We start from the raw sequence: 13,577 nt of genomic DNA on the forward strand, positions 1-13,577 counted from the left end.
GCTCTACTCATTTGTTCCCATCATGCAGCGCTTTCGCCTGCTCCCATTGAGCCGCCATGTTGTCGGAGTGAAAGCCTGGAAGTCGGAGAGAAACTGGGGCTGAAATCCACGACCATCCACCCTCTCCGCCTGTAAGTATCACTAACCCCCGGGTACGGTTGTTCTTTGCACCTATTCACGTACACATCGCTTAGTATATTGTTGTGGTCAAGGTTAGAATGAAGTATCTATGGAGTATTTTAAGTCGGTGAAGCCGCCTTCCCTCTCAGCTGCCTCTTCCTCCGTTGTGTCGGTCTTCCGTCCCAGACAACCTGGGCCTTTGTTAGCATCCGCGTCATGGGGACCTGTAGAGCCGCAAGCACGGCAGATATGGTTCGAGTCTCCAATGCTCCACAATGGGTTGTCGTTGTCGGATCTTCCCTGCAGTGTAATGTCTGGGCAGTGTCTGCTCTGGGTCTGAGTAGGCAGACCTTGTTTCAGGGAGGCCGTTATTGTTAGCAGTAATGTTAGACATGGGTAATGAAACCGTATCAATTATATGGCAAGATTCAATACATCTGATTGTCAACACTACTTTGAATAAATGTCTGTCTTCCATATACAACTTTATACAGGTTCATACGGATTTTCACGTGTTAATTGGTTCGGTCCTCCTTTGTTTAGTGGGATGTTTTGATGTGCGCCGCCTGTCAATGTAGCCTGCTAGCTGACAACTGTTCCTCCGTTTGTATTGTCACACCCTAAAAGCAAGTTTCTGGTAGATTGATCCCCGGTATCGAACAATGATTAACCTAGAAATTGACAAAAAAGCCTATTTCCGGGTGGTGAACATGTAACCGCCGGGGTGCGCTTTGGTGAGGGAACTGCCGCTGATGTTTTGGATTTCCGGGTGTTTCACGTTAATGGTACCTAGCCATCTGTAATTCAAGGAAAGACAAGAATTGCCCTTGTTGTAGGATGTGGTGTGTAGCAAGTATACCACAATAGCTATTTCTTGGTGGTACGCCTGTCTGTGTCGCTTTTTCCTGTCTTGATTTTTATTGGTGCATCTCCATGGTGGTTAGCTATCTATCTAAGTTAGCTGAACAGCTAGCAACAGTGACTGTTGCCCCTTTGAAGGGGGCGTGCGCTTTCCTGGTGTTTTCCAGCGTTTTGAGGTTTCCGCATGAATCGTAAACAGCGGGTGATTTTTACTACATTGATGTCTTTTATTTATGTACTAAATGTGCATGTTATCTCGTCCCATGTCCATTCCACCAAAGCCCCACAAGTGCACAGCCCAGCCTTAATGTAACTTTTAGTCGTCGTCTGTCACCCCCCCCCCCCCCCCCCCCCCCCCCCCCCCCCCCCCCCCCCCCCCCCCCCCCCCCACACACACCTAATGTTTCTTTATGTACAACGAAAGGTAATAATTCATGCTGCATCACTCCTGTTCTGGTCTATGCACTCTTGCTGTGTTTATGGTCTTTGATATGTAGAATGTCATGTTGCATTTTGAGAATGAAAGTTCCAGTTGTTTTTAATTTAAGGGCAGAAGTTAGGTGGATACCAAGTATTTGACTCTGGAGATCCCCTCTCAATGGGTTCCTAAGGTTTCTGAGTGAAAATGAAATCTTAATCGAATCGCTTGGCTCAAGCTTTAAGGGAATATAGTACAGCACATTAGCCGAAATCTGTTCCAAGCAATTGAGTTGTGTGGGATGATTCACGTTTCTCCAGTGCAGAGTTTTAAATTAAAGTGATTATTCACTGTCTATTTAGGTTTGTCAGATATTTTCATTCCCCATATGCATATAGTCATCGCAAGACCATGTGATTGCCGCATCTAAAATAGGATAGTAATTACATAAAATTAGGTGGTGACATTATAGTATCCTGTATGTTTAAATGTTAAGCCACTATGCTTTTGTAACACACAATGCAGACATGTATGTACTCCACACATGGATGTGCCTTTGTGTTCCCTCATTAAGATCAAGACAGAGAAGTATGATACCGTAGGCTAGAGAATTGATCACTTTTTGTGTGTTTGTGTGTAAAGTGTGTTTATTCGCTCCTAGGCTGTGGTGGAATGAGCAGTGTGTGTGTGTTGAAGAGGAAAGCAGTGCTCTGGCAGGACTCGTTCAGCCCCCACCTCAGAACTACATCTCCCAGCATGCCCGTGGTGCTGAGCAGCGGAGGACACGCCCCCCAGGTCGGGCAGCCCCCCCAGGCCCCGCCCCCTAGCCAGCAGGTGACACACCAGCCTATGGAGACCTTCACTCTTTTAGGTATTGATTGATGCAGAGTAAAGCACTGAAGCCTTGTGTGTGTTTGCGTCTCAGGGTGTGGCGGGTGCGGGGCGTTCCCAGGACGACGCCATGGTGGATTACTTCTTCCAGAGGCAGCACGGAGAGCAGCCAGGGAAGCACCGCTGGCCCACCGGTGACAACATCCACGACAGCCAGGTGGGTGACAGATGGCTGAGCGGTTAGGGAATGGGGCTACCAATCGGAAGGTTGCCGGTTCGATACCCGGCTGTGTGTTATGACGTGTCGAGGCACTTCGCCGTACTTGCCTCGGGGAATGTCTCTGTACTTACTGTAAGTCGCTCTGGATAAGAACGTCAGCTAAATGACGACATGTAATGATGGCATGTAGATACGACACGCTTGGTGTTTTCTCTCTGGTGCCTTGGATGGGTGTTTTTGTGCTACACGGTTTTCTAAGTGCAATCTGAGATGTGTGTGTGTGTTGCTGACTGGTGTGTGTCCCTTGCAGGTGCGCTCCATGGACGAGCTGAACCATGACTTCCAGGCTCTCGCGTTAGAGGGGCGTGCCATGGGAGAGGTGAGGAACACCACAGATTCGCCTTTTGTTTAGTTTTTAGTTTTTTTTGAAAGCTTGCAAGTTTTTTTCCCCCCTACAAGATGGAAACATAATCTGACACCTTGCGGTCTCCCTCCCTCTCTCTTTTCCTTTTTTTATTTCTTTCCCCTTCCATCTCTCGCTCCCTCTCTCTCTCTCTCTCTCTCTCTCTCTCTCTCTCTCTCTGTGTCTCTCCCTCTCTCTCTCTCTCTCTGTCTGTCTGTCTCTCTCTCTCTCTCTCTCTCTCTCTCTCTCTCTCTCTCTCTCTCTCTCTCTCTCTCTTCCCCCCCATGTCTCTCTATAGCAGCTCCTGACAGGTAAAAAGTTCTGGGAGACTGATGACCCTGGGAAGGATGGACCAAAAGGCATATTCCTCGACCAGTGGAGGGACAGCGCATGGGGAGCCTCAGGTGGGTTTGGGCTGTAGCAGATCAACCCAAGATATCATGTGACGACTTAGCTGAACAACTTGGAGACTGAGTATTCACATAAACTTCCTTCTACTTGACCAGATAATTCGGTGTCTCAGCCAATCATGGTCTCTCGTCGGCCAGGGCAAGGCTTCCATGGTGGTGGGGAGGTAGGGGTTGGCTCTGTGATGTCGCCCAGGTCAGAGAGCGGAGGTTTGGGGGTCAGCATGGTTGAATATGTCCTCTCCTCCTCACCCGCCGAAAAACTGGACTCCTGCCTTCGCAAAGGACCTTATGTGAGTTCATCATTCCTCTCCCTCTTACTCTGCCCCTAAAAGGGGTTCGTTTACCGAGATAAGGAGACTTCTTATGATTTAGACAAACAAATACTTCATGAATAGGTTTGACCCTTTATCATGACATTTGTCAGTCCCTCTTTGGCTGCCTCAGGCCTCACACTCTGTCTATCCCGCTCAGGGTCAGAGGGACGGAGAGGTGGAGGAGGAGAAGAGGGAGAAACCCAAAGCTGTGTTTGAAGGAGAGAAACTCAAGGAGCTCGGGGAGGGGGATGGTGACGTCATCAACGATGTCATCAACCCCAACGGGCTGCCCGCTCAGAACGGTCTGGATGTGGATGTCAAAGACTTTGGGTAGGCGAACTCAAAACTCACACATGCACTCCCGCTGACAGGAAAAACATTTTTTCTCTCTCTAAATTTAGCTTCCTCCTCTTTCTCTTCTCCTCCTCCCTCCCTCCTACCTCTGCAGCCGTAACCAAGGCAACATGCCAGCCCCTGGGCCGGAGGGGGATTTGCTGGGGGGTCCGGGGGCTTTAGGTGGGGACGGAATGGTTCAAATGGGGGGAGGCGGGGGTCAGAAGCCCCCCGACGACTTCTCTGGTGTGGAGCAGGGGGGCGTGTCCATGGACCAAATGCAGTCAGTGATGGAGCCTCTGCAGTTTGACTACAACTCCCAGATGCCCATGGACTCCGCCCCCACTGTCGGCCTGTTTGACTACGCCAACCAGCAGCAGGTGTGTCCTGGCCAACTGGTGATTACTTTGGAGAATTCTACTTAATACGATAAGTATCAAAGCAAACATGTGTGTGTGTGTGTGTGTGTGGGGTCCATTGGCGTGTTCCTTTGCACATTTCTAACATATCTGTGTAATATATAAACGGGGTGTGTGTGTGTGCACAGCTGTTCCAGAGACCCAACGCCCTGGCAGTGCAGCAGCTGACAGCAGCCCAGCAGCAGCAGTATGCTCTGGCCGCAGCCCAGCAGTCTCACATTGGTGAGTGTGTGAGTGTGTGTGAGTGTGTGTGTGTGAGTGAGAGTGTGTGTGTGTGTGTGAGTGTTTGAGTTGGAACTTTTGAGAAGTATCACACAGTATTAACTGAATTGGCTTTGTCCTTTTGCACCCTTCCATGATTGGTCAGGTCTGGCCCCAGCGTTTGTCCCCAACCCTTACATCATCAGCGCCGCGCCGCCAGGGACTGACCCGTATGCTGCAGGCCTCGCCGCCGCGGCTACGCTAGGTGAGACACACGCCCTCAACGCACACGAAACAATATGGAGCCACCGAGACAACTTGTGAAGCTCCCTACCTCTTCTGACTGTGATGTGACTTCCCCATGGACACACACACACACATACACACATACACACACTCACACACACACACACACACTGACTAGTATTCTCTGCAGGCCCGGCGGTGATGCCCCCCCAGTACTATGGCGTGACCCCCTGGGGTGTGTACCCTGCTAACCTGTTCCAACAGCAGGCTGCTGCAGCCAACAACTCAGCCAATCAGCAGGCAGCAGGGCAGGCCCAGCAGAACCAACAGCAGGTCAGTGTTCTGTGCTAGTCCCGCCCCCTTCTGTCGTCCCGCCCCCTGCAGACAGTCTTTTTGTCACGTCATCTCTGCTTTGTTGCTGTCTGCTGGTTTTCAGTTGTGCTCCCATTTTGGTTTACTAATGTCGGTTTGTGTCCTAGGTGATGCGTGGGGGAGGCAACCAAAGACCTTTGACCCCAAGTCAGGGGCAGCAGGGGCAGCAGAATGATCAGCTGGTGGCCGCGGCAGCGGTCAATTCTGCCCTCGCCTTCGGACAGGGGCTGGCTGCTGGGGTTCCCGGTAAGTTTCAGGATCAAATATGCAAATGTGTGCGTACACACACACACATTGTGCTTAAACCTTCCGCCGTCTCCTGCTGTGTGCAGGGTACCCAGTTCTTGCGCCGGCGGCCTACTATGACCAGACGGGGGCGCTGGTGGTCAACACTGGGGCTCGCAGCGGCCCTGTCCGCCTGATGACCCCCGCCTCTGTCATCATATCACCCTCTGCAGCACAGGCAGGTAATGTATACGCCCCATCACACCCTGGTTCACATGCTTACAAACACCTTTACTCACACGAGCCACATCACTTCGTTAGAGCCTGTGTTATTTTAAACTTTTTCCCTTTTCCCCATTCGCTGTCGTCCCTGTCCCTCTAGTCGCAGCTGCGGCAGCCTCAGCCAATGGGCCAAACGGCGGTCTTGGGGGCGGGGCCAACGGTCCCTTCCGTGGCATGACGTCCCAGCAGCCTCAGCAACAAGGGGGCGGGGCTCTCGGAGGAAGCTCCTTTTATGGTTCTTCCTCTCTCAGCTCCTCCTCCCAGAGCTCCTCCCTCTTCTCTCAGGGCTCCGCCCAGCCTGGCCCTGGCTCAGCCTCCTTAGGGTTTGGCCAGGCAGGCTCCTCCTCTTTGGGGCCGTCACTGGGAGCTACGCTGGGGGGATTTGGCACCGCAGGTGTGTGTAAGTTTGTGTGAAAGCGTTGCGTAGTTACTTACTGGCTTTTCGGTGGGTGAGTCTAATTGTATTTGTAAGAGAAGGACAGGGCAGTTCATTATCTTGAGTGCTTCCATGATTCTAAATGATGATGTTCTCTGTCTCCATCTAGTGGCCAACTCCAGCGGTGGCAGTGGCTCCAGACGTGACTCCCTGACCGGCAGCAGCGACCTGTACAAGCGCACGCCCTCAAGTCTCACTCCCATTGGCCACGGAGGATTCTATAACGGAGCCTTGGGCTTTAGCTCCTCCCCTGGGCCGGTGGGAATGCCTCTGCCCAACCAGGGGCCCTCCCACTCCCTCACCCCCCCCGCCCTCACTATCCAATCACAGCTCTTCATCCAACCTCAATCTTGGTGAGTGCGTGTTTATACCACCATCTGCTCTCCTAGCTGCTTCTGGAAGTGTTTGGCATTCTTTGACATAACGTTGTAACACTGGACATTCAGTGCCTTTGTTCTCTTCGCTCTGTAATATATGAAACACCTGTATTTCAAACATCTTTAACTAATTCCGGAACCTAAATAATATTCTTATTATTCTATTTTCCACTCAGTATGATGAACAAGAGTTCTCTTAACAGCCTCCACCATCCCTGCTGTTCTATCTCCTATATCGTCGCTCGTTATCCAATTAACAGCCTCCTCTGTCCCGCCCCTCCCAGGAGGCCTGACCAATGGCAGCGGCCGTTTCATCTCTGCAGCGCCGGGGGCGGAGGCTAAGTACCGCAGCGCCAGCTCCGGCTCCTCCCTCTTCTCTCCCAGCAGCCAGCTCTTCCCGTCGTCACGGCTACGCTATGGGATGTCGGACGTGATGCCGTCGGGTCGGAGTCGGCTGCTGGAGGACTTCAGGAACAACCGCTACCCCAACCTGCAGCTGAGGGAGATCGCAGGGCACATCATGGAGTTCAGCCAGGACCAGCATGGCAGCAGGTAAGGGTTCACACACGACACTAAAGTGCAGCACAGTCAAAATTAATAACCAACTAGACATATTTATAGGACATGACAAACAAACAAAAATTCCTACCCAATTGCAGACTCGAATGCTAAAGAAAAAAGATGGGTCTTAAGGTGCTCCTAGTAGAGGACCTAGTATAGAAAGGTTGGCTGTTCCACAACTTAGGAGCAGCAACAGAAAAGGCATGATCTAAGTTAACCTGATTTCAAAACGCCCTCCTCCCTCAGTTACTGCACACTACATTTTATTTAGTGGAAAAAAAAAGACTGCTACACATGTCCAACATCATTAGAAAGCTACGATTCTTGTGCTTGTACTTATGGAAACCATTTCAAGATCAAGTCGCAATAGCAAGTATTACCAACGTCTTTGTCCAGTCACAAATATGTAAACAAAGCAAAAGCAAGCTATTCTACTCACCCTATAAGGTTCACCCTGGTCCAGGTATGCAACACATCCCAACAAAAATCGACTGGTTACATTCCCAAAGGTCCAAACTATATAACCATGTCAAGTAGTTAGTCCAAAACAATTAATTATATCCATACATAGCCACGATATTGTTGCTTCATTCTGCCTTCGCCAATTCAATTTTTTCAGTCTCTCACTCACTATCGCTCATAGGAGGAGATGTGCTTCGAGTATTCATGATTGGAGATTGTCAAAATGGTCGCTACACTCTGCCATTTTCGATTGACACTTTGTTTGACCCAATAGGAGCTTCCATGCCCTGGTGACGTTTGGAGTCTCCAAAAGGCCCTTTTAGAAAACGCCTGGATGTACTCTTATAAATAAGTGTCAAATATGAATATCTTGTGGTATTATGTTTGACTTTTGATTTGAATTGGGTATCGCTTCAAGCTGTATGCCCAATTCTGTCTTCCAGCTAATACCTAGCACCTATAAACCTCTTCAGGCCTTTGTTTTCAAAACAAAATATAGGCGAAAATAGAAACTTTCACATTCCTTGTGTTCAAGCTTCTATTTCTCAACACCAGTAGGACTGACAGGGGTCCTGGCAACAGGAGAAATAACTTCAGAGTGTCATCTTTCAAAAGAGACCACAGTCATGCATGTACTCCAAATGAATCAAGAACAGCTTTCAATTAACTTTGGGTATGCTGTTTAGGCGTTTTCAGGCAAATTTAACAGGAGTTTTAGAACTTCAAACGTGACCGTGGAACGCACAGAAGCAGTTTGTTGGACGCCCTAAGGGTGTTTGAGGAAGAGTGCTGGCTAATGAGGTCTGAAATATAGGCGGGTGCCGATCCATGTAGGGCATTAAAAACAAATAAAAGAACCTTAAAATCAATCCTATTAACAGGTAGCCAGTGGAGAGAGGCCAGTACAAACAACATGCATACACACGACAAAACCATTCAATTTCTGTGATTTAATGGTGATGAAATGCAAACTTGATACCAAGCACTAATAGATTAGTATACATACAGACACACACGCACACACTCACTGATGCTGTTAACACATGCGTCACTTCCAGAGTGTTCCGGTCGGGCACCAGCTGGGCCTAACCCTTAGATCAACACAGTGGGCTGAAAGAGGCCAGGGTTGGGTTTGGGACTGGGCCACGGTTTCTGGGTCTGGCAGTGTTGAAACATGCCTTGGAGAGCCAGGGATGTTCTATAAATAAACCGTCCACATGTTATCCCCTCGCTCTCTTCAACTTCTCTTCCCACCCTGCGTCTGGGCTTCCTCTCCTTCTCACTCATCCCCCACTTCATGGCTGTCTCCACCTCCTCAGTCCTCTTCTCTCCTCACTTCTCTGCACATTTTCTCACTCGCTCGCCCTCTCAGTCTTAGCGGCATGCCTCCCTGCCAAGTTTATCCAGTGGAGAAGAGAGACTCCAGGACCAGTTCTGTTGGATGCATCCCCCTCTACCCCCGCCACCACTACTCCTCTCTACCCCCGCCACCACCACCCTTCTCTACCCCTGCCGCCTCCACCTCTCTACTGTTTAACCTCTCTACCCCCATCCACCACCACCTCTCCCCCCCCCCCACACACCACACACACACACTCTTGCGCTCCCCCCCCCCCTCTCTCTTCCCACCCCCTCCTCCCTCTCTGCCGCTCTGGTCTGGTAGTGTGTGTCTGTGCGCTCACCCCTCTCTCCTCCGCCAGGTTCATTCAGCTGAAGCTGGAGCGGGCCAGTTCAGCAGAGCGCCAGCTGGTCTTCAGCGAGATCCTCCAGGCTGCCTACCAGCTCATGGTGGACGTGTTCGGAAACTACGTCATCCAGAAGTTCTTTGAGGTGTGTGTGTGTGTGTTTTTAAAAGAGCTGTCAAGTGTGAGAGTAGGGACGTCAGATCAGTGGGTGGGTGTTCATGGGTATTGACTGAACACGTCCATGTTCTGTGTGTGTCTCCAGTTTGGCAGTCTGGACCAGAAGCTGGCCCTGGCTGAGAGGATCAGGGGTCACGTCCTGTCTCTGGCCCTGCAGATGTACGGCTGCAGGGTCATCCAGAAGGCCCTGGAGTTCATCCCCTCTGACCAGCAAGTCATAGTATGTACAGCGTGCCTGAGAGAAGGGACAGTGGGAGAGAGAGGGGGGGAGGGGGAGAGAGAGAGGGGGGAGTGGGGGAGAGAGAGCTCTTCAGAGGAAGACCCGACAGGGTGTTTTTTCATAGATTTTTCCCATCTCTCCGTAGAGCGAGATGGTGCGAGAGTTGGACGGTCACGTGCTGAAGTGTGTGAAGGATCAGAACGGGAATCACGTGGTGCAGAAGTGCATCGAGTGCGTTCAGCCTCACGCCCTGCATTTCATCATCGACGCCTTCAAGGGACAGGTCAGGACATGCACTTCCTCCACACACACACACGCGCGGCTCTAATGATGCCTTGAGCGAGACGCTACAGACGTCATTGCCACGCGGGGGCCCGTGGTTTCGGTTTTCTCCTCCACACACACACACACACACACGCGACACCTTGGAGGGACATTTGAGTTGCTATAGCAACCCAGACTTTTAGCCTGGTGGCAGCCATGTTCTATCCACTGGCTAAATGTCAGAATTAACATAATGCGTGTGTTTGTGGGAGAGAATCTCAGTGAGTCTTGTAAATAGTGAATGGATTAAGTGTTTATGGGAGCTGAGATCATGCAATATCCACGATTAAACCACCACCCTGTCACTCTGGCTCTCTCAAACATTGTTTGCGTGGGAGGAAAGAGAGAATTGTAGATGTGTTTGCTGTGGGGCGATGAGGTGTGACTCAGACAAGGGTATGTGTAGGGAGGAAGATTAGAGTTGAACCTGTGTGTTTCGTTCCCAGGTGTTTGCCCTCTCAACCCACCCCTACGGCTGCAGAGTCATCCAGCGTATTCTAGAACACTGCCTTCCGGAACAGACCCTGCCTATACTAGAAGAACTACACCAACACACAGAGCAGCTGGTGCAGGTAATACACACACAAACACACTTTTCTGCACCCCCATATACTTAAAAGATAGTCCTTTCCACAAAGTGTTCAGCGATATGTAATAAATTATTGAAAGTGACAAATGTACATACTGCCTTGTTGAGTGAGTCCTGAGTGTACAGTGTGTAACTCTGTTTGTGTTTGTGTGTGTGTGTGCGCGCAGGACCAGTACGGTAACTACGTGATCCAGCACGTGTTGGAGCATGGAAGAGCCGAGGATAAGAGCAAGATAGTGGCTGAGATCAGAGGAAACGTGTTGGGACTCAGCCAACACAAGTTTGCAAGGTAAAACACACACACACCTCACACACTGTTACATTTTGTCATTTAGCAGACGCTCTTATCCAGAGCGACTTACAGTAACTACAGGGACATTCCCCCCGAGGCAAGTAGGGTGAAGTGCCTTGCCCAAGGACACAATGTAATTTGCCACGGCCGGGAATCGATCTGACAACCTCCAGATTACTAGTCCGATTCCCTCACCGCTTAGCCATCTGACTCCTGTTCCCGCCCTGTCCTCACGCTCACCCTCTCTCACCACCGTGTTGCAGCAACGTGGTGGAGAAGTGTGTGACCCACGCGTCGCGGGCGGAGCGGGCCGTGCTGATCGACGAGGTGTGTAGCCTGACGGAGGGTCCTCACAGTGCCTTATACACCATGATGAAGGACCAGTACGCCAACTACGTGGTGCAGAAGATGATTGACGTGGCCGAGCCCAGCCAGCGCAAGATCGTCATGCACAAGGTAGTGTGTGTGTGTGTGTGTGCGTGTGCGTGTGCGTGTGTGTGTGTGTGTGTGGGGCTGAAACAGTCAGGGTGCCCTGTATGTAGCCTGTCTCGAGTTCTGACTAGATGGGATGAGTCACTCAAGGTTGAATTTGTAGCTGGGATTTCTGTATGGTCCACAAAGCAGCGTTCATGCTGTTGCTCTGGAGCCAATGTGAAGAATAACTGTTGATGTTTTCTGCGTCCTGCTCTCCTCCTCGTCAGATCCGGCCTCACATCTCCACTCTGAGGAAGTACACGTACGGGAAACACATCCTGGCCAAGCTGGAGAAGTATTACATGAAGAACGGGGTGGACCTGGGGCCCCTCTGCGGACCCCCCAACGGCATCATGTAAAACTCCAGCCGTCCACCCCAGGCCCTACACCTCCAAACAGCATCATGTCAACAACCCCATGTCCTACAAACCCCTCCCTCCCTCCATTCTGAATCATTATGTACTGGCCCCCTACCTAGTTAGTAGTTACCTAGCATTTAGCTGGCATCATGTAACCTCCCCCCCCCCCATAGACTAAAACAAATAATTTCACTTTTTTTTTTTTTTTTTTTTTTGCTATTGCTTCACAAAGTCCTGATCCTTCACCAAGTAGCAACCACTATGAGATGGATCGAGTATTTAATTTGTCTGACGTCACAATCATAGACACGCCGTTGGCTAACCAGCAGAAAGATCATTTAGCATGGGAGATTCGTTTCTGGTCTTGCTTCTATAAATATAACGTGTATACTTGGTGTAGACCTTTGCATATATATATATAAATATATATATAAAACTTTGTAGTTTTTCTGGTTTTTGATGTTGAATCTGTATCTATAATGTATCCTAGTAGTGACCACATACTTCTGACTGTATAATTGTACATTTGTAAACCCTTGTAATGTAAAAGTGCTTTACCACCCTTTTTGGTATGAGAAGAAAAGGAAAATCCTCACAAAAAAAATATCTTAGAAACATGTGCATTTCAATGTATATTCTCACCTCCTTGGTTGTGACATATGAGTTGTTGTATATTGTAAATTGTAATATCAAATTTTTTTGTTTTGAAAAGCCCTTTCTATACAGCATAGTAGCCTACTTGTACAAAGATCCGCCATGCTTGGTTTTATCCTTGTCACTGCTTAAATTAAGAGAACTCACCCCTCCCCCCTTTCCTTGACAGATCCCCAACACAGCACATTACTGTTAAACTCGTGGTGTCTGCTTTATGTTCAAGTTTCCTTCTTTTTTTTTTTTTTTTTTTTTAGATATTTTTTGTTATAGGAATGCTTTTGCCCCCTTCCTGGGGTGGGGGGTATGTAGGGGGTGGAAGGGGAGAGATTATGACTTAGCCCCACTATCCCACCCCCCCCACCTCCACTCTGCCCCCTTTGTGCTTTGGGGTGCAGAGAGAGAGAGAGAGAGAGAGAGAGAGAGAGAGAGAGAGAGAGGGGGGGGGGGGGGGGTTACCCATGTATTGTACAGAGGAGACTCTTGTGTTTTTGGCATTTTTCTAGTGCTGTAAGTGCTGTATTATACTGTCCATGTCCTTTGGGTGAGAGAGGCAGCCCGCCACTTGATGCGGTGTACATTTGGAGCAGCCTTGTGTATATTTACTACGAGCACACCTGTAACCATATGTGTATAGTTAACAGAACCTGTGTATGCTTATTGCCTGGGCAACTATTTTTTGTAACTCCTGTTGTAGATTGTCTCTAAACAATTGTGTGATCTTTATTTTGAAACAAAACTGAACAAAAAAAACTTTCAAAATTTCAACTTTGTCTGGTGTTTGTTTTTGTAACCTGATTTGTGGGTTTGTGTCCCACTGTTGAGGCAGTAAAAGGCAGTCGGATATAGGCGACTTGTACTAAGATATACCTTTTATAAATGTCGTTATTGAGTATATTTCTGATTCTTGTACTAAGTATAAGTTGTAGACAACCGCAAACCAGGGATGGTGAAGCTAAATCAATCAAACGTTATCTTTCTCTCCCATTCACCGGCAGTGATTTTGAACCAGGTGAGGTACAAAATGGCGGGAGTATTTAGATGTGTAGGGACTCCCACTTACCGAATCAGTTCGTCAGGGAATTGTGCCAGTTCACACTTTGAAAACCATCATGTTTTACATTCCCTGTTGGAAGCCTGTGTGACAGAGTGAATGATTCGTGTTAGTTGTTCACCTGAGCGCTGTAATACCACTCCCACTGCCTATTACTGGCACAGCCTGAACGCCGCGCAGGCCCTCAGCGTGTGGAACGTGCCCTACCTAGCCCTTTGGGACCTCTGTTAAGGCGCGCGCGTCTGACCGAGAGAAGGTTTT

General features: G+C 49.4%; 1 protein-coding gene across 1 annotated transcript; it reads left to right on the top strand.

Annotated features, from left to right (window-relative positions):
• Window positions 1-24: 24 nt before the first annotated feature.
• On the top strand, window positions 25-13,030 carry pum1 (pumilio RNA-binding family member 1). Its single transcript, XM_047019041.1, is given in 24 exon segments — window positions 25-131; window positions 2,061-2,233; window positions 2,325-2,447; window positions 2,761-2,829; window positions 3,152-3,257; window positions 3,360-3,553; window positions 3,735-3,907; window positions 4,026-4,290; window positions 4,458-4,551; window positions 4,697-4,795; window positions 4,967-5,109; window positions 5,256-5,394; window positions 5,481-5,615; window positions 5,756-6,049; window positions 6,201-6,394; window positions 6,396-6,444; window positions 6,753-7,020; window positions 9,192-9,321; window positions 9,439-9,573; window positions 9,719-9,856; window positions 10,344-10,469; window positions 10,654-10,775; window positions 11,042-11,234; window positions 11,480-13,030. Coding segments are annotated over 23 exon segments (3,483 nt in total). The 5' UTR covers window positions 25-131; window positions 2,061-2,071; the 3' UTR covers window positions 11,612-13,030.
• The last annotated feature ends 547 nt before the right edge of the window (window positions 13,031-13,577 follow it).

The sequence above is a fragment of the Hypomesus transpacificus genome, chromosome 4, assembly GCF_021917145.1.
Source record: "Hypomesus transpacificus isolate Combined female chromosome 4, fHypTra1, whole genome shotgun sequence".
In the NCBI taxonomy this organism is placed as follows: Eukaryota; Metazoa; Chordata; class Actinopteri; order Osmeriformes; family Osmeridae; genus Hypomesus; species Hypomesus transpacificus.